We start from the raw sequence: 23,807 nt of genomic DNA, 5'->3' as shown, positions 1-23,807 counted from the left end.
ATTTATTTAAATGCTGCCTTGAGCATAAACATTGAACCCAAAATTATATATTAATAAGTCCCCTTTCTGCTGGTCAGAGTGGATTGTGAGGGAGGTTAATACGCTCGGTGACCTATATGAGAGTGGATTGTTGAGATCTTCTGAAAATATGGTTCAACATTTTAGGATTCCCAGATCTCAGTTCTTAAGGTATTTCACACTAGCCTTTAAAGTAAGAGTGAAGTTTTCATTGACTGCAAATATTGCCTCAACAATGTCTTAAACAAGGCCCTTTCAGAGCCTTTATGCCTCCTAAATTTCAGTAGCAAATCTCTTAAAGGAAATCAAACTATTTCAGACTTTCAAAATGAATGTCATCTTTATTAAATGTTATTAAATATGCAAACACACACAAATACAAAACAATGTCGGAACTTTTGGGTGAAAAAGGGATTCTCAACAAATATGTATAGTCTTTTCCGATGAAACAAATTAATACAAAATAACTGCATTTTATCGCTCACCCAAGAAAATTCAGTATGTACACCAAGAAAAATATTGTTTTATATCCAAAACAGACAAATCTTTTTTTTTTTTTTTTTATAAATAAAACATTTGTAAAATGCTATATCGGTTGGAAACAATAAAATCTTATGACATGAGAATAGTGTCTGTGTCTATGATTATGATGTATTTGTAGACTGGCAATCAGGATTGTAGGTATGTGTAGAGCTCCCTGCGGGCTTCGACATGTCCCACAGATTTAAATTTTTTGGCATTTTTTTTTTAGGTTTTACTAGTGCGCGTGTGATTTATTAATTGCTTTGCATCTCTGACAGATTAAGTGGTTTTTCTTACAGTAATAAAACCAGCCTGCCCTTAGTGGTGTTATGCACCACACTGCAGGGGGAAAAAGGTTCAACAATTTCTTTTCTCTCGTTTTTCTCCCAAAGGTAATAAAAAAGGAAGAAAAATACAATAGCTAGCATGCTACATCTAAGAGTGCATATATCATGTGTTTCAGCCTTACAGAGTGTACTAAGCTGCCGTGCAACATTTTATGCATACAAATGATTTAAAGCCAGGATTCAGTTCAAATACAATGACTTTGAAGCATGCCACACATAAAAAATAACAATAGCAATTATTTCACTCTGCAAACAGTAAAGACATTGTTGTTTGGCTGAGAGAGGGCACTTAAGAAGCTTTACTTAAATATATATTACCATTAATGTTTTCTCAAAATGTATTTATTTTAGTGGTACTTTGTTGACAGATTCTTTGTCCATTCAAATGGCAAGCTAATCTTTACCCAAACTGGACAATCCTGCTTTAAAAAGAGCCACATGTTTCCATTTAAAATCCAGAACTCTGTACATGTTTACACTGGTGTTCATACTAACCCGTCGTATTAACTTTTAATGGCAGCGTTTTCAGAGATGTTTAAAAAAAGAAAACAGTAGAAGAAAAAATTACCTCAAAAGGCATTTTAGTTTCTCAGATATGTGTTTTGGCACAGAATCCCAAGCTAATGTACACAGGTGCACCGTAAACTACAGGGGCAATTACACAAGTAATATTTACAGAGAATGAGAAGAACTTATCCAGAAAAACAAACACTTACAGTTCATCAATATAGAACATGGCATACTAGTGTGAGACAGTGGGTCTGTGAGATTCAGTTTTATGTTTGTGTATCTGGCAACATATTAACAGTGTTAAAAAATATACTTTACAGGTTCATAAAATATTGACTACATTTTAGAAAGGCAGCTGTATGACAGAAACAGGTAAAGCAATGTTACATCGTTGATCACTGCATCGCCATATATATTAGCCTGTAAAAAGTATTTGGACACCTAAGCCACACTTAAGAAATGTATGCATGTCTTTGCATTAGAAAAACTAAATATCAGACCAAGTTGTATCTCCAAACAAATAATGCAAGGCATTTTCTCAGAACTAACTGAATCGTTTTTAGTAGATATGTGAAGTCGGTGCCCCTCAAGTTCACACAGGTGTCCTAACAGAGTAACCACATGTGCATAATCACATTAACTGTGGACACGTTCCACAAAAGGTGAGCATGCAAAATTACTTAGGACACTGCTAATGCAGCTTTGAAGTTTTTATTCTTTTTATTGAGACAAATGTGACTGCACCTTAAGTTTGACTAAAGTGCCAAATATATATTTTTTTTAATTTTGAACAGTATAGCCAATTTATTGTTTCATAATTAAAACCTAGAAAATTTATTTATGTAACAAGTTTTGCTTTAATTACAGGTATAAAAGCAAATTGATTGGCTTTTGATCATTTGTTATCTAATGCAATGGCATTCATAGATTTTTAGGTGTGGCTTAAATCAGTGGTTCCCATCCTTTTTTCCTTGAAGCCCTAGCTGCTTACATATAAGATCTGCATCTGGATTTTGCATAACTGTAGAAACAGAAATTATACTTGAACATTTCTAACGGTTGACACAGATCTACTGGTATATAATTTTGGTGATTATCGACGCAGAACCCTGGAGCTGATTGATGGTCTCATTATAAAGTGTTAAAATGTCAACAAGTTATGCAGTTTTAATATGTTTTGCAGTTTTTCAATTTGTGGTTACGAATTTGCAGAAAGTCCATACATTTTTTTAGCTCAGTGAAAAAGAAACTTACAAGCACTTTGTGTGCTTCATCCTCATGCAGTTGTGCAAAGATTCTCTGGTTGATAGAGCGACATTTAAGTTTTGCAACAGTTGCCATGTGTCAAGGTCTTTGGACAGTTTATTTATATTTATTTTGATATTTTGCATATATCACGTTGAGTTAGACAAGGACTGGCATGCTGCCTTCCAGGTATAGTGCATTTTTATATCTTTGGCGACATCAAAGCACATGTGGTTCAGCGCCCCATTGTGAACTCTGGCGCCCCCCTAAGGAGGGCGTGAACCCGAGGTTGGAAACCACTGGCATAAACATCCAAATAATTTTTGAGGCTACTGTATTCATCTCAAAAATAGGCTTTGGAAGCCTTGCAACTGCTGAACAGAGCATCAGTTCTCAAACAGTCTTTCAATAGCTGTCTTTGGTTGTGCATTTTCATGGCTGTGTTTAGCTGATTGTCATTGCTTCTGATGGAGATGGATGGGCTTGTTCTCGAGCACAATTCTCTGGACCAGAGGAACAGACGGGATCAGTAGACATACCAGATGTGCTCAGATCTTGAGGTTGAGATTGAAAGACCTCCCCATGCGCCTGGAGCTTCACTTCAGCCTCGCCCTTTACTTGTAGCCTCTCCTCCTCTGCCAGTTTCGCTGCAAGCCGTTCCTCTGCCTCGATCTCCTCAGTGGTAGGGATGGAATTCTTCTTAGGCCTGCCTTTGGGCTTGGTGGGAGCTTCATGTCCTCCTTTTAACACCTAGAGAAACAAATACTACCAGTCAATTCTGCCATTTTCCATCAGAAATGTTTGCATCAATTCAAGTGTGAACACATTTCCCTTTATCGGTTCTAATAGCAAACTCTGAGACACGTTTTCTGGTCCTATGGTAACCAGGAATTAATTGTATTCACGTAAACAATGGTGAGGGCGATTCTGAGTTTGCAATTTCACTCTAAATTACAATTTTACTACACTGACAGTTAGGTTTATGGTTGGGGTGTGGGTTAGGGCAAATGGTTCATGAAATATACATTCCTGTTGACTGTATTACATCATTTACAACTAAAAATACATCTCAGTATTGGTGCCACTCTATGGACATTTCACCCTGCAAATGGAGCTCACACTTGCCCATGTGTTAAACAACACTTCCAGCTTTGACCACTAGGGGCAGTGTTACAAATTTCGGTAAGCACAGACCAATTTCAGCAGCAAAACTTTTGACCTACTGCTGCCAAATTCACAGCGTGATCAGTCTGGATAAGTGTTCAGTATACAGTACATGGGAACTCCTTCAGTATTGTGCAAAAAACATCTCATGTGGATGAAGATGGTTTTGATTTGATTGTTTGTGTGTTTGTTTGTTTTATTCACTACATAATATTTCCATTCATGCTATTTAATAGTTTAATGAATTGACTATTATATAATGTGATAAATTGTGATAATAATGAATGACTAGGTGTGTCCAAACTTTTGGCTGGTAATGAAGGGACACACACATATGTAAGCTTTGATAAATGTTGTTCTAGTCAAAGGTGAAGATAGTTATCACAGTGATTATGTTAAGATATATGGCGTTCATTCATGCTCATTTATCTTAAAGGTGAACATGCAGTGGATCTTTTGTTTCTACCTAAGTGGTTGACCTCACTGACGTAGACCTGTACTGTCCTTTAAATCATCACTCATGTGTCTCATACAGAGGGAGCACCCCAGGGTTACGTTTGATATACACACTGATTGCATTGACTGCAGAGGAGGGCAGCTTAAAACTGTCTAATGGATTTTTAATGATATGTCTCAGAGTTCCGTTTCCACATAGAAAGCTATGGTGGTTTTTCAACACAGATGTTTAATTGATACAAAAAGATGGACAATATTCTTATGCACATTAAGAAGTGAATTCAGAAGCACAGGAATGATACATTATAAACATTATAAACATTTTAGCTTGGCTCATGAATATTAAGTTTTAGAATTAACATTTTCTTAAAAATTGTGAATTCACCATTTTAGTCCAGTATTTCAGTGCAAAACCCTGCGTATTATTCACAATCGACTTGCAGTCAAACTTATCCAGGTTGTATAAGTGCTGGAATAGCACTTTCCTAAGTCACTGTAAGACTTTTCTTGGCAATTATGCCTCCTGTATGCAAATTATTTAATGTGCCAAATTCACAAAGTAACGACTATTTAGGATTCACTTTTATGAACGAACAGAGGATTATTTAAAAGGAAGTTTAATATTTTTTAGTGATCATGGGAACAGTGACTATACCAAATCAAATACTTTTTTATTAATTTATTTATTTTAACCACATGTATAAGAATCTTGGGGTCTCAGTTTAAAATTTTTACTGTTCATTTATTTAGAAAAAAGTACCCTCACAGTAAAAATACCATGTTACATGTAAAAAATGTTTATTTAAAAAAGAATAAATGGTCCACGTCCCAAAAAAAACGTGGTACTACAAAAAAAAAAAATAACAAAATGATGGTACCTCCATAGTACATGACAAAAAATAAATAAATAGTACTGCCATGGTACATGTCCAAAAAATATGGCACTACAGGGTGCACAACCCATAAAAAAAATCACGGTACAAAATGGTACTTGATCAAAAAAATCAAAGTACTACCGTGGCACATGACCAGAAAATATGATACTATTGGGTAAATAACCCCCAACATCCAGCACCCCCCCACCCCAAATAAATTAATAAAATACAAAATAATTAGACTACCATGGTACTACCATGATGTGTCCAAAAAAAAAAAAAAACATGCAAAAAAATATGCAAATATGGTACAACTGGGTACATAAATCACAATAAATTGGTATATGTCCCAAAATATTTTTGTACTGTGAGGTACTTTCTGTAAGAGCTGTCTTTCAGCCATTGTCTAGGTGCATTTCCGTGAATAGGGTACAATCCATGCAAATTGCGGGCACGTTTGCGCCGTTACCTGATTTGCTTAATTCCTTTAGTGAATCGGGTGCTGAATCAACACAGACAGTGCAAGCAAATTAATACTATTAGCAGTCGCAATTCATTCATAGTGAGTTTCCTCCAAATATTTATCTGGCTCAATAGCACGAGGACTTTCTACTCTAAAAAAGGTTGAATCCCCTTTGATGTGAAGCGAGATATGCTTTATTGTTCAATAAGCTGGTTTAACTCACCATTTTCTTCCATTTCATGCGTCTGTTCTGGTACCATGTCTTCACCTGGAGTTGTGTGAGTCCCAAAGACTGAGCCAGATCCAATCTGCACACACACAATAAAACATCAATACCCATTAAAATGTCACAAGGATTACTGCAAGGACGGGAAACTTCAGAATTGGAAGTAATTGAGTGAAATTCCAATGTCACCTGTTGTCTTACACATTAAAGCCAGTGGGTGGCCATCTACTGTACAGATGTATGTCTAATCACTGCAAAATTCCCAAAGCTGGCATGACATAGCAGAAAGTTTTGCCAAGCTCTGAACTGAAGTGTCTTCCCAGGCTGAATGTAATTGCAGACCTCCTGTGGAATGCCATCATAGTTTATCTGTACAGGAGAAGATAATCCAGTTATGGAGCTCCTGACTTGCCCAACGTCAATAGAAGTTCTTTTTGGGGCTCTTCGGGCAGGCACCGCATGACTAATGCAGAGATTGGTCTGCTGTAATGTGATAGGCATGGTTGGGACATGTGAGATGGGATTTGAGAACAAGAAAAACGATCTATCAAACGAGCGCATAGAATTCTGCTACATCTCCTTTGAAAGTCGTTCACACTAGCCAAACGCTGATGTGACGTATCTTCTCTGTCAAGCCTCTCTGAGAGCAATGTGAGATTAACTCTAACTCGCTCTTAAGTGCTTGACTTTCTTCTTTTCCTCTCTCTCATTCCCTCTCTTCCTACAGTATTTATCTGTCTATTATTTAAACTTTTTCCCTTACCCTCTATTTTGTCTATGTATGAGGGTGAATACAATTACAAAAAGTACTGTAGCAAAGAATCAGATGGTAATACCATGATACATTGATTTATGACTCCCGTAATACCGTATTCTGATTTGTCAATTGTGGAATTCTACTGTCAAATATTTCTAAATAATGACCTCTCAAATATATATTTGATCTTCTACAAAGAGCTAGATTTATGTCTCTCGTATCCCTCTGTGGTCTTTTTTCTTCTCGCATAGAGTAATAAGGTAATTTCAACTGAAAATAATATTTTTTTAATAATGTTTTTTTTTTTTATTAAATAAAAATATATTTTAAATTGATACATTTATATAGAATACAAATAATATATTTCATAATAATTATATTAAAGTCAAATAAACATTTTGTACTGTGTGTAATACACAGGGTATGTACAATCAGCCAGTCGTTGTCACAACAAACGGTAAATTCCTTCAGGGTTCACACAGCGTCCTGATCACCCTGTTGGGATTTATTTTGCAATAATGAGCGTGTTTACATGCACGTTCTGAAACGCTTATGCTTAACAAGCCGACAATGTGTGCAGTCATGTAAACACAATAAACCGTATATCTTTATCGGCATAAAGGCCATAAACAGCTTATGAATGACCCGGTCGACACGGTCAAATTTTTACCCATTAGGCCGATTTCACGTTAAACAAAAAGCAAACACCTTACCCGGTGCTCTTACCGGCTCAACCAATGTTGAGTGCATGCCTCTTCATGGTTTGATGTCAAATTTAGAGAATAACGCGATTAATTCAAATGTCATGTAAATGCGGATTTCTTACCTGAAATACAGTGATTTTAGAGAGTAATCAGTGTATTGGTGTGCATGTAAATGGAATCAATGATCAGCTAACTGTACATTTCCCATGGCCCATTATCCACTTACATGTACCATGGTCCTGAATGATTGCCAGTCATTATTCATATACTGTCCCTGGTGTTTACATGGTACTCTGTTTCTATTTACAAGGTAATACAATATAAAACCAGAACTGTCTTTATTTATTTACTAAATGTCATATACGTCAAATCATATTGAATTATGTGCAAAACATATGCATTAAATAACTATAAGTGGTGGAGAAAATTAGAGTTTTTTACAAAAACATTACCAAATCTAGCTGTCTATCATTTGTGACTGCTTTATATGCTGTAATTGCAGGTGAGAAAAGCAGCTCTGTGTTTTGCTTGTGTGTGTGTGTGTGAGGGAAACCAAGCACACAATGCATTCCAATGTCGGCATGTTCCTTACAACTACAGCCCTAATCTAAACTCAGTTTTGGTTGTGACATTTATTCATAATGATGATGAAGAAGATTATAATCATCTGCCTCATAAAAAAACATTAGAACATTACGTTAAAAATCATTATAGTCTATATTGAGACATGCTTTTCATTGCTTTTATGCTCTGATTGTGTGGCCTAGGCGGACAAGCCAAAAACAGCACAAGACTTTCAGGTTGTCTATAAGATTGATAAAACACAAGCCTGAGGCAGTTTGAGGCCCACTCCTCTAACTTGACAGGATTGAGAATTTCCCTCTCTTTTGTTCTTCATTCATCCATAAATTAATTTGTTAATTCCTGAGGCCTTATTGCACATGTATGTGTGTACTTGTGTTTGTGTATGTGTGTGTTCATACAGACTGATAAAAGATCTTTTGCAAGCTAATCATGATCTAGAGTAGAGTTTAAAATAGCAAACTACCCATACTACCCTTACTACTTCTACCATTTCTGTCTATGGCAGAACTAGTAAGAGTAGTATGGTAGTATGCCATTCCGATCTGAACTGAAGGGCCCTGAACTACTAGAGGTTTGCTAACTGACCCGAGCCTGATGGGCCATGGATTTTGGGTGCATTTGGGTCAGATTTTCATGTAAACTTTGGGTTTATGTTGCATACTGGTTTAAAATTAATAAAAATATTTATTATTATAATAAATTATAATAATTAAACACACTCAAACACATTTTTATATATATATCGGCCAAATCATTCCACTATAGTATATACTGCTGTGGATTAATTTGGCAATATTTGAAGCAGATAATATGAGGGCTTATTTTTTCCAATTCAAGAATATACTCTTTTTCAATTTTAAGTTAAAAAAAAACTATCATCAGCCTTTTTTAATTGTAAATTATCATTTTGAATTTCAAATGTCCAATTTTACATGAATGGAACATTCTAGATTGGAGATTTTATTGGGACCACAGTTTTTTAACAGCCTAGATATTGGTCATCATAATAGTTATCGGCCATAATAAAATCAATTATTAGTACCTCTCAAAATGTCAATATTGGTGCAGCCCAATTCAAAATAGGCTATGTTTATATTTTAACTCGTTTTGTACAAAAGAGCGCACATACACAAAAGCTGGACTTTGGTCTTAAAATTTTAAAGTACTAGTCAAGTAACATGTTTCCTGGTCACATTAACAAGCTCGCTACAGGCTTCCACTTAGTGCACATACAGACCTTTAACACAGAAAGAAGCTACATGATCAGTATTTTTTTTTTTAATTTACAGCTTTTAATAAGACCAATGTGAGCCAATGACATTGGATTGATGACCCTCCCTTCTTTTTGAAGCTAGAAAAGAAAAAATCTATCTGTAAAATCAAAATTAATAAAAGTTGAATTCTTGAGGTAGAGTTTCCTGGTGATTGTCGTTAGTTTGCATGTCTGGTGATACTGACAGTTTTTACACAGTTATGTATAACAATGTATGTGCTCTTGGAGGACAGAATACATAATTAGGATGTGCATGACCAAAAATTCAAAGAATTGTTTTCTGTGGCAGACACGCTCAGAATCCTTGTAAGTGGGATAGAACTGATTTTCTGAGATTTCTACCCAAATGCACCCTTTGGGCCACAATGGAAATATATCTACTCTGGCCAAATCTAAAAGCGGGGCTGAAAATGAAATGGAAAATGTGTTATGGACGAAAATACGGCCGCAAAGAAATGGCCCGTGAGAGAAGACCTACAACACATGGATTACCTCATCTCATTGTACAAAGCCCCAAGGTTTTTTAAAATACACCTGTGTGTGTTTTAAATGATTGGCATGAAATCAATGCAATACATTTTTGTTTGCTATTCTTGGCATATGTCCCTGTTGTCTTGAATGGAGTAGTGTTTCTAAAGGCTTCGTTTTGCAATTCAAAGCATGGTTAAAATGTTACTGTCGTCTTAACTAAAACATTGTGCAATGTAATCCTTGGGCTATAAGAGAGCTTTTAGGATGTGGCCTGAAGTGAAAGTGAAGTTACATTTTCATAATTACTGTGCTTTCTTGAAGTCAACATGAAATGAAAAATGGCTCTTTTTATAATTTAACTTTTTATTTTTCTGTAAAATAACAAATGCAGTCTGTGGCAGGGTGGAGGGCGGGGCCGGGTCGTGATTCTGCACACCTGGCCCCTAATCGGGCTAATTAGCCCTCTAGAGGGATAAAGGCCAACCGAAGACGGCTGTGCGACAGAGAGATTTACTGCAGCTGTCCGACACCTGTGTGTGTTTGTCTTTTTAGTTCCGTTTTATATTGAACTTTTATTTATATCGTCAAGCCTCCTCCTTTCCATTAATCCCTTTGCACAGTCTATTAATTATTCCAAATTAAACAAATGTCTTTGCAATCTTTTTTACATCAAAATGTAAAAATGTGCTCTCCTTCTGAAACGACTTTCCTTTTTGGTCAACGTCATAAATCCCTCTTACTTTTCAACCCCTCCACTCATGCCCACTTTCACAAAATCAGGTCCCATCCTACATTTTTTGCAAGTGAAAAGGTTTTAGACTTAAACAGACTTGACAAAACATGGTGCATATTTCCATAGACAAACTTAAATATTTAAATGTTAAAAGAATAGTTCACCCAAAAAAACAACAACTAATCTGTCATAATTGACTCACAGATTTGCAAGAAAGCTTGCATTGTTATTAGTGCTAAACAATCCAAGTACTCGTATGACAACACAAGCCACTGTGAATGACTTTCTCTCATAGCGCTCATGAACGCGCTGATAGATGACACAATTTTAAATTGTGTTTCACCAATCTAATGCCTTCAGAAACTTGACATTTTATGCTGCATAGATTACTTTTAGGATGCATTTGGGTCATTAAAGCTTTAAAGTGAGTCACTATCCACTGCCATTGTTTTGAGAAGACAAAACATCACATTTTGTGTTCAGCATAAATAAGAACGTCTTACAGGTTTGGAACAGCATGATGGTGTGTAAATTCTGACAGAATTTTGGGTTTCCTTTAAGTATGACTATGACCAACCATGTGTGAGGCACAAATACTGGAGGAATACCCTGAAAATGTCCCATGACTTTTCTGAACAACCACTGACCTGTCTGGAGTGGACAGATATTTCTGTTTCTGGAATTTCTTCTCCAAGCCCAACAGCTGCAGCTCTGTGAAGATGGTACGACTGCGGCGGGGCTTCTTGAGCCGTGGGCCAGAGTGCTCTGTCTCTGATTCACTGCTGATGCTGACAGGCGTCTTGCTGGGCGTGGGCTCTGAGCTGAGTGAGTGCTGTGGGGAGAGGAGGGGCAGGTGAGGGATCCTGCCTTGTGGAGAGGCCTGAGAGAGCTGTGGTAGGCTGCTGGGAGGTTGGTGTGTGATCACAGAGAGGAGAGGGTATGTTCTCAGAGGTCCAGAGCCTGGGAGAGCACACAAATGACCAAATATAATGCCCTGTTAATAATAATAAAATACTAAATGTTGGTTGAAGCATAACATGTTAACAACATTAAGATTTCAACATTAAGATAACATATAGAAATGCAATAGGGGCATTGGGTTTATCAGTGACTGATCCTTCAACTTGTACATTCAATAACCCATTCTTAAATATCTATCTGTTCAGAACAGAAAGTTCAAAGGTAAAAGGTCACAACTGGTCCTTCCTATACAAGTCAAAATTGACCCGTTTAGACAATGGAAGTAACAATTTGTTATTTCTCTTAAACAAATATGTACAAAACTAAATGTTCATTTTTTGTTTGTTTTGATGGACTTGACAAAGTCACAACATGTGGTACCAAAAGCTATGCCATATTTATAACATATTATTTACCTGTCCAGGGTCAAAAATGACCCTAAGACAAGGGAGGGGTAAACTTTTACATTCGAGAACCCCAGTCTTAACATTTAGATGTTGTTGTTGGTTTTTTCCACAACTGATACTTAACCCTACTATTTTCTTAAGAAGCTGCACCCTCCTTTTGAACTTCAGGTCATTTTGACATATATTGAAAACCATTTAAAATTTTAAATGACAGAAAAAATAAAAACTGTATTTTATTCTAAAATAATGAGCAAAATGCTGTTTAAGATGGAGTATTGCATGTCACATTGCAGGACAACTCAAACTTCCACCTTATTTCATGTCAACTACACATATGATTAATTTTGATGGCGGAAATCACTTATGATTCAGTGAGGCTTCAGTGTTGATGCTGTGAATTTTTGGGATAAGCTCTACTCTTATTAGGTCTATTAAATGTCATACATCCCTGTAAAATCTATTTTACAAGTTGCTAATTTAAGACAGCAATAACCCTTAGTTTTAATAGCTTAAGCAAGAAGCTGTCATGTCCAAGTGAACTAACGCCATGTAATGGCCTTGCCCTGCCCTCACTAATGGTGGAAGTAAGTGTTAGGTGTTTTGCCCTTTGTGATGTAAGGTCCCTGAACTTTAGGTCTGCTGTAATGACGCAACTGGTGTTTTACACTTCCCCTTTGAACTCTGCCGGGTAATGACTCTCCTATGATACACATGAAGACGCAATGCACTCTGAGTTGTAATTTTAACTGGAGCATCTAAACCCCCTCCCTAACAGTTTTAATATGTCTACCTCTCTAAAGCCTCTCACCTTTTCTCTCTCTGTGTGTCTCCTGACCTTTTTTTTTTTTTATGACATCAGCGAGACGCCAGAGTCTATAAAATGCCACACGGGTCCTGTCTGAGCTGAGAGAGAGGTCGCTACAGTGTGGAAATAATACCTCTAGGAGAAAAAATTGTATGTCGTCAAGCGAAATTATTTTGATCCTGTGATTTACTGAGTAATGTGAGATGTTGAGCATTTAGAGAGAGAGAGAGAGAGAGAGAAAAAGATTGAACACAAAGGGCCAAAAGTAGGGACAAATAAATTATGTCATGCAAGCATATTTAATCCTGGTTGATCTTATAAGCATTAAGAATATAATTTGCATACTTGGGGATGAGATGGAAATTTGGAGCGCAAGATAGAAAGATAGTGGAGCGAAAGATGAACTTGAGGCTTCTTCAATACTCACAAACACACACACACACACACACACACACATATGCACAAACATGCATGTGCACATTTTTGAATACAAGTCAGAATGAGCTCATTGGCATCAATGCAGCATGTCCAGGCATGAAACATCCCTTCCAGCTCATCTCTCTCACTCACTGTCATTCCTTCTTGTTCTAATTTTTTTTAAACTTTCTTCAATATACACCGATCAGCCACAACATCAAAACCACCTGACTAATATTGTGTAGGTCCCCTTAGTGCTGCCAAAACACCACCTCACGCATCTCATAATAGAATTCTGAGATTATATTTTTCTCACCACAATAGTACAGAGTGGTTATCTGAGTTACTGTAGACTTTGTCAGTTTGAAACCAGTCTAGGACCACAACAAGGCGTTTCCATCCGCAGAACTACCTCTTACTGGATGTTTTTGGTTTTGTTTTTGGCACCATTCCGAGTAAATTCTAGAGACTCTTGAGTGTGAAAATCCCAGGAGATCAGCAGTTAAAGAAATACTCAACCCGCCCGTCTGGCACCACAAATCATGCCATGGTCCAAATCACTGAGATCACATTTTTTCACAATTCTGATGGTTGAACATTGACTGAAGCTCCTGACCAATATCTGCATGGTTTTATGCACAGCACTGCTGCCAAACGATTGGCTGATTAGCTGATGGTGCCAGATGGGTTGGTTTGAGTATTTTTGTAACTGCTGATGTCCAGGGATTTTCACACTCAACAGTCTCTAGAATTTACTCTGAATGGTGCCAAAGCAAAAAACATACACTTAGGGTCAGTCCTGCAGATAGAAATGTCTTGTTGATGAGAGAGGACAACAGAAAATGGCCTGACTGGTTCAAACTGACAAAATCTGCGGTAACTCAGATAACCGCTCTGAACAATTGTGGTGAGAATAATATCATTTAAGAATGCTATTCTGAGATGCAGGTTGGCACTGTTTTGGTGGCACGAGGGGGACCTACACAATATTAGGCAGGTGGTTTTAATGTTGTGGTTGATCGGTGTATACCCCAACAGACTCATCATTGTCTATCAGTCTTTTAATCTCTCTTTGAAGACATGTAAATGAATCATATTATAAGTCGATATCTACATGACTGTAAATTACTGCTCTTACACTCAAACTCTCTCCCCACAGCAGATTTGCAGTAGAAGAAGTCATTAACAAAAAGCTGATCTTTTTAAAAGCCAGAATTTATGTTCTAGTTCAAGTAACAAACTTTCTTAAATGAGTCAATGATAATTTTCTAAGGCCTGTATTATGATTCCGTATTACAGTCCTTCCTCGTGCTTTGAGAAAAGGGGTTTCTCAATCATGTTCTAATAAAACAATACATTTAATTGCACCTAAAATTATCCAAAGCAGTTTGGTGTAGCATTTCCTTGTTTTGACATGCCCTTTGTCAGGAAAACAGTTGCTTTGAGTTCAAACACCTTGGCTTGTCATTCATGCGAAGTGAATGAAGTGTCAAGTTTTCATTAGTCACAATAGAGGAGTAATCCAATCAATGTGCATAAAGAAGAAGAAATAAAGAGCAATATGTTCTTAAGCCCTTGATTGCTCTCTTTCAGGCTTGTCTTAATTTGCTGTTGTTCCTTGACTGATTGTATTCCATTGAGATGATTTCATTTGGCACTTGATGAGCATTTGAACTCTCAGTAATATGGTACACAGTGTTTTGGTTGGGCCAAATGGTGACAGGTTAAGAGGTGCTTAATCACTCGTTTGAGTTTTTATCTCTCAATAGCTATTAAACCTGTCCAGCAAGTTGGGGAAAAAACACACACAAGATAGAGCTCAGCCTCTGCAAGTGGAGAGTGTTTATTTTTCAAAATTGCATTTGCTGCAAGCCAGTTCTTTTGTCGGTTCTTTTTTAGACATGATTCACCCTGTGAATCTTTTAACTTACATATTGATCAAATAATAAGATCTTACAATAGATATCCCTAATCCATTTCCATATTAAACTTGTTAAATATGTATAGCCACACCCTTTACGTATACAAATAAAAAATTAAAACATCTCTTATGTGAATGACCATAATTGTGCATTTTGTTTGTGTGTGTGTGTGTGTGTGTGTGTATGTGTGTGTGTGCGTGCGTGTGTGTATGTGTGTGTGTGTGTGTGTGTCTGCAGTGTATAAAATGGAAGGCAAGGTGTGGATGGTGCAATTTTTGACTATTAGGCTGTTTTTCAGCATGTTGTCATGAGAGATTACACTATCACTGATTTTTATCTGTCTCTCCTCCTTTAAAAAATGCTTCTAAAAGCCTTTATCCGCATTATGATGAGATACATGTCTCCAAATGAAATACTGTATCCTGCCATTACACTGTGTGAGGTGAAAGTTTAAAGAGGCAAACCTCACCTTTGTCAGAGAGCAGCAGCAGACCACATTAATGACCTATATTCCATCAACGAAATTACAGTGATACCATATCTTTCAGTGTAGTCAGTCTAAATAATAAAATAACACAATTTACAGGATTGCAGTAGTCAATTTGAACTTGAAAGAGATGCTGGTTCCACACGTACAACATATTTACCCTGAACACTACCTATGAAGACGGTCATAACTGTAAATGGTAGTCAGTTGAAGCCATTTAAAAATAGAAATTCTAATAGTTTAGTGCATTCAAAAGTAACACATATTACAGGATTCAAATACTATGTTTGGTCTTGACTGAAATGTCGGTCCCATATTAAAAACAGACTGAGAGCATGGAAACTGTACATTATGACTGTCATAACTGTAACTGGATAGTATGAGTTTGTTAATTGAAGCCAAACTTGTTTTTGTTGGAAATCATGGTTGAATTCAATTATGTTTGAATGAGGAAGCAGATTTTAAAGGAGAAAATCCCATCACTAACGCGTGTTTATGCACCTCCGAAAACATGTTACATTGTTTAATGTTGAAAGCCACTTCATTAGTTCACTATTATGAAGCACAGACTCCCGTGTTGTATTGTGAAGTGTCTTACAGCGGCCCTTAGCGGTGACAGTGATGATGAGCGATCAGAGATGTGAAGACAGACACTCCACTCTTATGTGGGAGAGTCCAGAGGCCAATGGCCTTTTAGTGTGTGCCAGCCTTAATGCCAGATACATTCTATATTAAGCAGTGCCATCCATTGAAGTGCTGGCATATAGAATATCTCACACCCCTCTGACTTGAATAGGCACAGTGTGCACAGGGTTCTGATATTTGGGCTGGATACTCTATCCCCTCACTCTGGCCTGCCAAAATTCATGCCTTCTACCTCACAGCTGGATGTACAAATAGAGAACAGAAGGAAGTGTGTGTGTGTGTGTGAATGTGTGTGCATGTTCACGCATACAGTTTCTGTGTTCATACGCACATATATATATATATATATATATATGTTTGTATCATTGCATGTATACATTAGTACGTGTGTGTGTATGTGTGTGTGTGTGTGTGTGTGTGTGTGTGTGTTAGGGTTTGTGTCTGAAGAATCAAAGCAAGTGAGTGAACAGCTGTTTTTAAGCCATTTTATTATCATGTGGTCCTGTCCATTAAAAGGAAGTGTCTTCCTTTTGATTTCAGAGACTGCACAGTATGAGAGAGCAGAGATGCTCTTATGGCTGAACATGATGTCCATCAACAGACATCAAGACAAGAGAATTTGAAATTAGTTTGTAATTTTGCACTGAAATATTTGATGAATACCTAGTGTGCATATTGCTAATATGTAAACTTCTTTGGATTAGGGTTGCTCTGATACCAAAATATTTACTTCAGTATGATACCAGCCCTGGTACCTCAGTATTGATTCTAAATCGATACTATAATAAACATATAAAAAGCCTCAGATTTTTTCTTATTATATTACTTGATTAAATAAACTGCATAAAGTCTCACCAATGCAAATTATGGAGTTTCATTTAAATTGTTTCTGGGTTCTATGTTAAATGTTTTAATTAAATGTTATGATCAAATGGTGTTTAATCAAATTGATATATACAGCTTTAATCAAATAAAAATTGGATAATACATATACGCACACACACACACACACACACACATATATACTGGCGGCCAAAAGTTTGGAATAATGTACAGATTTTATGGAATTCACCAAAGTGGCATTCAACTGATCACAATGTATTGTCAGGGCATTAATAACGTGAAGAACAATTTTCAGAACTACTTCAAAGAGTTCTCATCAAAAAATCCTCCAAGTGCAGTAATGACAGATTTGCAGATCCTTGGCATTCTAGCCATCATTTTGTCTAGATACTCAGGTGACATTTCACCCTACAATTCCTGTAGCACTTGCCATAGATGTGACTGTGTTGTCAGACACTTCTCACGCACCTTAGAGTCTATCTGATCCCACAAAAGCTCAATGGGGTTAAGATCCATGACACTCTTTTCCAATGCCCACACTAACCTTTTCTTTTTGATTTTCTGTTTCAAAAGAGGCTTTTTATTAGCAATTCTTCCCAAAAGGCCTGCACCCCTGAGTCTTCTCTTTACTGTTTTACATAAAACTGATGTTGAGCAGGTAGAATTCAATGAAGCTGTCAGCTGAGGACATGTGAGGCATCTATTTCTTAAACTAGAGACTCTGTACTGATGTACTTATCCTCTTGTTTAGTTTTACATCTGGCCTTCCACATCTCTTTCTGTCCTTGTTAGAGCCAGTTGTCCTTTGTCTTTGAAGACTGTAGTATACAACTTATATACTGAATAAAGCATTGTATAGCCTTCATACCTCAAAACAAAGATTGATTGCCATTTTGCCATTTTAGACTTAATATTGACCGTAAGACATGCCAGTCTATTGCATACTGTGGCAACTCAAAAACAAACACAAAGACAATGTTAAGCTTAATTTAATGAACTAAATAGCTTTCAGTTGTGTTTGATATAATGGCAAGTGATTTTCTAGTACCAAATTAGCAATTTAGCATGATTACTCAAGGATAAGGTGATGGAGTGATGGGGCCTATCTAGACTTGATCAAAAATGACTTTTTTCAAATAATATCTTGACTATACTTTGTGATCAGTTGAATGCCGCTTTGGTGAATTAAAGTTCCAATTTCCTTCCAAAACAGCAAAATCTGTACATTATTCCAAAGTTTTGGCTGCCAGTGTGTGTGTGTGTGTGCATATATCATTTTGAAAATGTAAAAATGAAGGAAGTTTTTTGTGAGGGTTAGGTTTAGGAGTAGGGTTAGGGGATTGAATATATAGTTTGTACAGTATAAACACTATGTCTATGGAGAGTCCTCATAAGGATAGCTGCACCAACGTGTGTGTGAAGCAGATAACAGAGCAGCACCTCTTGTTCATTCTGTAGCGTGCAGCGCAGTTTAATTAAATTACATCCTATGGCCCAACTTGGCCATATCCAGAGGTTTTTCATTTTATTTTCAAACTGTCATTGATTTAATCGCAAATCTGTCACATCTTATATCACTTTGCTAATGGGAGCATACTGTAATATGATTCCGAAGTCAGCAACAAGATGGTATCTTAATTGTTTTGGTATTGCGATACTTCGTAAGTACCGGTAAACCGTGCAGCCTACTTTGGATAGAGCCGCCTGCTATATAAAAAAAAAAAATCTACATAATTACTGGTCAGTTTTATAAACATACACTTGACTGAATGTATGTTTCTCGTGATATTAAAAATCTTTTGATCTAAATTTGTTATTTAGACTTTTGTAAATGAGTATTTACCAAACTTATATTTATTTATTTATTTTAAATACCTAAGTTGGGCAGGATAGTGAAGTAAAATGCAGCCAACATTGGAACTTACTACTGTTGAATACACCCCAAACCTTAGGAAGTCACATCAGCCACAACATTAAAACCACCTAGGTGATTTGGACCGTGGCATGATTGTTGGTGCCAGACGGGCTGGTTTCAGTATTTCTGTAACTGTTGATCTCCTGGGATTTTCACACTCAAGAGTCTCTAGAATTTACTCAGAATGGTGCCAAAAACAAAAAACATCCAGTGAGTGGCAGTTTTGCGAATGGAAACACCTTGTTGATGAATAAGGTCAACAGAGAATGGCCCGAACTGGTTCGAACTGGTTGACAAAGTCTATGGTAACTCAGATAACCGCTCTGTACAACTGTGGTGAGAAGAATATCATCTCAGAATGCTATACTGAGATGCAGTTTGGCACTGTTTTGCTGGCACGAGGGGGACCTACACAATATTAGGCAGGTGGTTTTAATGTTGTGGCTGATCAGTGTGTGTGTGTGTGTGTGTGTGTGTGTGTGTGTGTGTGCGTGCGTGCGTGCGTGCGTCGTGCATGTGTGTGTGTGTGTGTATAAAATAAAGAAAATCTACTGTCATAATTGAGTTTAAAAATTGGTTAGGAGAAGGAAATACATATGAAGGAAAAAACTATACAAGGTTTGCTGTGAGATCAGGCCTTCTAAGCCTGAAAAACTTGCTTGTCTTACAAGCAACTGTCAGGAGTAATGTATTGTTTTGTTTTTTCACATCAGTCATCAAGTGACTATTTTACCAGCCTCACAATTCATGGTTGGCCAGCACTAGTATGTAGGCACAGTATGGATTCCCTCAAACATTACTTTTCTGCAAAGTATTTATAATAAGAAGAAGTGTGTACAATATGGAAAGTTGTTTGAAATTACAACTGGAATAATAACCTATTTGGGATTTGATGTACCCTTTGGGAAAGTCCCCGCTAAAGCCTATTGATAGTACAGTAGCAATTGCTGCAAGAATTCACAAATGCGCTCGCCTTAAATTAAATTAAGCAAATGCTGCTACCAATCTACTACATTGTATGTCATATGTTGCATCTGTAGTTGATGACAGAATCAACTGAAACAAATTAACTTTCAATTTGTGGGTCATACATTTAGTATACAGCCCATGTTGTCTGATGTATCACTTCACTACCCAGATTAATGACATGCCAGAAACATTTACAATGACTTGTTAAATTTGTACAGTGCTTCTCATTATGATGGAGTGAAATTGCACCTGTTTGTTCAGGATGTCATACCTGACTGCACAGTCAAGATTGTGTCAGCAGAGCTGTAAATAGATAAATGTCCTGTGGCTTCCAAGAGTTCGGTCCTCGGGGCAAGTAAGAGGAGAAGTGTCTTTTACCACAGATACCCAACTTATTATAAATGTAACAGTTTAAATTAACTTAACAAATGCATTTTGGGGAATATGCGCACACCATCACCGGGGAAAATTCACAAGGTCATTTAAGCAAAGAAAAAAAGGTTTTTGTTTTTTTATATAGATAAGAGCGTAATCTTATTGTGCAATGGTAAATCATCAGGGAGGTGTGGTGATATTTCAAAGTGGTTCATCTCTGGAGTTTTCTTTAAACAAGTCTACAGGAAACAAATAAGTCATCATAACCACAATGTCTATTATGAAAAGAAGATCAAAAGGTATATTTACTAATTAAATTTTTTGAGCAACTCTTTAACCTTATAACGCCACATATATCATATTTGATCCATGACTTTCTAAACCCTCTATATCATTACGATGTGTAGGAGATGTCTACTGTCTTCTGGTGAAAGTTTCCATGCTCTTCTGGAAGTTGGAAACCGTGTAACATAATTTCCAAAATAGCTACCTTCATGTTTTGAGGCACTCGTCTTTTTTATGTGAAATCTTAGCTGATTTGGAAGTCAAATTAACAATAAAGTTTATACTGTTACTGATATTTCATTAGTATTTATTGAATTCAAGCAAGATGTGCTAAACTTTTCATTATTCTATAGAAAAAAGTAAAATTATTTCTTATGATAGGCTTTATATGGTTACATTTGTTCTTTGTATGAAAGGGCAGTCAAACAAAAATGTTTATTATACTATTTATTGCTATAACTGCATGTTTGCCCTAAAAGTAGATTTGGCCCTTGCTAGTCATAATCTGCCCCGGCTTACATTACACAATGTCCACCTCAAAACAGTGCTAGAATTGAATCAAGTCTTATGGGGTGTCCCCACCATAAGACTTTTTTTTTTGGTTTGTGTGCAATATACTATTATACAAAATATACAATATATTTATTTGATCATAATATGCATAACTATATACTATTTATTAAAACAGCCTTACATAGAAGATTTCTATTTCAGATAAATGTTGTTTTGAACTTTCTTGTTTTGAACTTTCTATTTTCATCAAAGAATCCTGAAAAACTAAATTGTGCACAACTGTTTTCACCATTGATAATAATCAGAAATGTTTCTTGAGCATCAAATCAGCATATCAGAATGATTTCTGAAGGATCATGTGACACTGAAGACTGGACTAATGATGCTGAAAATTCAGCTTTGATCACAGAAATAAATTACATTATACTATTGTATTATTATTTTAAATTTTAATAATATTTCACAATATTACTGTTTTTTTTTTTTTTTTTACTGTATTTTGGATCAAATCAATGCAGGTTTGGTGAGCAGAAGAGACTTTTGAACTTTTGAACAGTAGTGCACACCCAACAGAATAATTCTTGCATTATTTACCAATGTAGTATTTATTACCCTAAGAACAACTGGATGATTGATATGACACTTTGTGATAATAATTTTTGTTCTAAAAAGACTTGTTTAAATGGATAAAACATTTTTTTACATATTAAAAATATAAATTGTGACATGACAGGCTGTCAGTCAGTGTGATAGTGTTGGTGGGGATTTTTCAACAATTTCAGTGCAGTTGCATTGTTATGTCAGTAGGTGGCGGCAGGAGGGCTGTAATGAGTGAGTCAGTCAGAAGACTATTCAACCGTTTCAGTCAAAAATGCTGCTTTATTCAGGAACAAAAAATATGGCTATCAATATGTCAATCATTGCTATTTCAAGAGTGAATCCTGCATTTATATGCGGATGTAATTCCCGGAACTTTGCAGCGTGTACGTGGCCGTTGGTCCACCTCTTAGCAGCATGAAAAACAAGTTTTATACATATTCTGAATGGATTATATATAGCATAGAAAGCGTACAACAAGCACAACTTTTATAATCACTAAAACGCTGTCACAGATCTTCATCGCAATCTCTAGCACCCCCGTAAAACCAGGCCTATTAATTGTGAAAAATTTGTAAGCCTTACATGTTTACAATTTATGCAAGGAATGCAAAAGCCCTGACATGGAGTGGATTGATACTGTAGAAAGATATATGAGAGAACATTACCCCTCTAAAAAGTCAGTAAGCTTTCTCTTCCCGACTGTGAGTGGAGGTTTATTATTCTAATTTTTTTAGATAAAGTTAGCTTCACCGAAGCAATGAAATTTACAGTATCAACTGCATGAATTTAATCAGATTTGTCTATTATTATTACTAAAATATAAGTACCCCATGTCTATTTTTACTTCTTAAGGGGGGTCCCTTATGCCTTATGGGGGGTCCCAGATCCTCTCAGCCTCCCTCAATTCAAGTACTGCCTCAAAATCTAACCCAGGACACATGCTGATCTATGACAGTCTAAACAAGACCAGAGTGCAAAGTGAGCATACAGCAGTGTTGGGTAAATTACTATAAAAATAGTAATTAATTACTTACTACTAATTACGTATTCTACAGTGCAATTAGATTATGGTACTATTTACTCTGTCTGAAAAGTAATTGCATTATGTATTACTAATTACTTTCTAAAACCCTTATCAACCTCGACCAGATGAAAAATATAGAGATAGACATGAAACTGTTCTTTTAATTATTTCAAATGAATCATATAAAATCAAATAAATTATTAATGAACTGACCAAAGAATTTAAGGGGGCAGCATTAAAGTAGAAGTTATATTTTAACAGTATACGTTAAATTTAGATTTTAAATTCACTTTTGTTTTATATAGAATTGTTATATAGCCAATACAGTATCTAACACAATTACATCAGAAGTAACTATTAAATTTAAAAAAAAAAAATAAGAGTAATCCTTTACTTTTTTCTATGAAAAAGTAATTTAATTACAGTAATTAATTAATTAATCAGTAATGCATTACCCAACACTGGACTATGGTACATCAATGTAACAGGTGCAACAGGATCATTTTCACTTATGGATTTTGCTTATACTCAGACTTATTGTTTAAATTTTCATGTAAGTGTGTAAAAATAATCTAATTTAGGTACCCTGTAAAATTTATAGCAATATAAGAAACAGTTCAAACTTGTAGGCTGAATTCACAATTCTCCAAACTTGCGTAGAAGACGGCCAACTTGTATACATTTTTGACACTGCAGCATATATAGTCCCTATATCCTATATAATTTTGAGGGAGAGCAAAAAAATACAAGTAAAAGCTTTCAACAAACGTCCATTCAAAATTTGACTTCAACATTTCAAATTAACAACGTCGGGAATGGAGAGAATCACTTACCTGAGCATGAATGCAGAGGTTTGGGTCTGACGATTAAAGAGGGACAAACCGAGTAAAGAGAAAGTTTCTCGAAGTAATCACAAGTTTCATTGGATAGGATCTCGTCGATCATGAAAGTCTTATATCGTCTTCGGGCTGCTTTCAGCTGCGCGGTGTTCGCCAGTTTCAACTCTGCTTGGCAATGCATAGTGTCCCAAAATGCGACTTCAGCCTTGGTGTGATGTTCTTGAAAAGTTCTAATATTCGCCTTGTTAAAAGTTGTGTATAACTTCCTACATGTGTAACTGTTCAAAAAGACATCTGAATACAAGTCCTCGTGCAGCTGTGCTGCGCTGATAGTGTCTCGTGCGCTAATGGATCTTCTGTGTCTTCCGCGCGTTCATTAATATAGCGAGTGCGCGCTCTGCCCCGAGTCTCCGCTATATAAACCAACTGAACTACCCCACACTGCTGTACCA

At 36.3% G+C, this 23,807-nt stretch overlaps 1 protein-coding gene across 1 annotated transcript; it reads right to left on the bottom strand.

The window, feature by feature from the left end:
* Positions 1-361: 361 nt before the first annotated feature.
* On the bottom strand, positions 362-23,737 carry LOC127661212 (homeobox protein BarH-like 2). Its single transcript, XM_052151819.1, has 4 exons — positions 23,350-23,737; positions 10,997-11,309; positions 5,824-5,908; positions 362-3,392 (listed from the first exon to the last, which is right to left on the bottom strand). Exons 1-4 carry the CDS (start codon positions 23,534-23,536, stop codon positions 3,087-3,089), a joined length of 891 nt encoding a protein of 296 aa, XP_052007779.1. The 5' UTR covers positions 23,537-23,737; the 3' UTR covers positions 362-3,086.
* Positions 23,738-23,807: the final 70 nt, after the last annotated feature.

The sequence above is a fragment of the Xyrauchen texanus genome, chromosome 21, assembly GCF_025860055.1.
Source record: "Xyrauchen texanus isolate HMW12.3.18 chromosome 21, RBS_HiC_50CHRs, whole genome shotgun sequence".
NCBI classification, from domain to species: domain Eukaryota; kingdom Metazoa; phylum Chordata; class Actinopteri; order Cypriniformes; family Catostomidae; genus Xyrauchen; species Xyrauchen texanus.
This window is presented reverse-complemented; position numbering and strand designations above follow the sequence as displayed.

What these genes read in the sequence shown, in the direction of transcription:
- LOC127661212 (XM_052151819.1), bottom strand. Translation starts at nt 23,536, where the DNA reads ATGCATTGCCAAGCAGAGTTGAAACTGGCGAACACCGCGCAGCTGAAA. An exon ending in ACCTCTGCATTCATGCTCAG is followed by an intron (nt 11,310 to 23,349) that starts GTAAGTGATTCT and finishes GTGCTCTCCCAG; the next exon opens with GCTCTGGACCTCTGAGAACA. An exon ending in GCATGAAATGGAAGAAAATG is followed by an intron (nt 3,393 to 5,823) that starts GTGAGTTAAACC and finishes TTGTTTCTCTAG; the next exon opens with GTGTTAAAAGGAGGACATGA.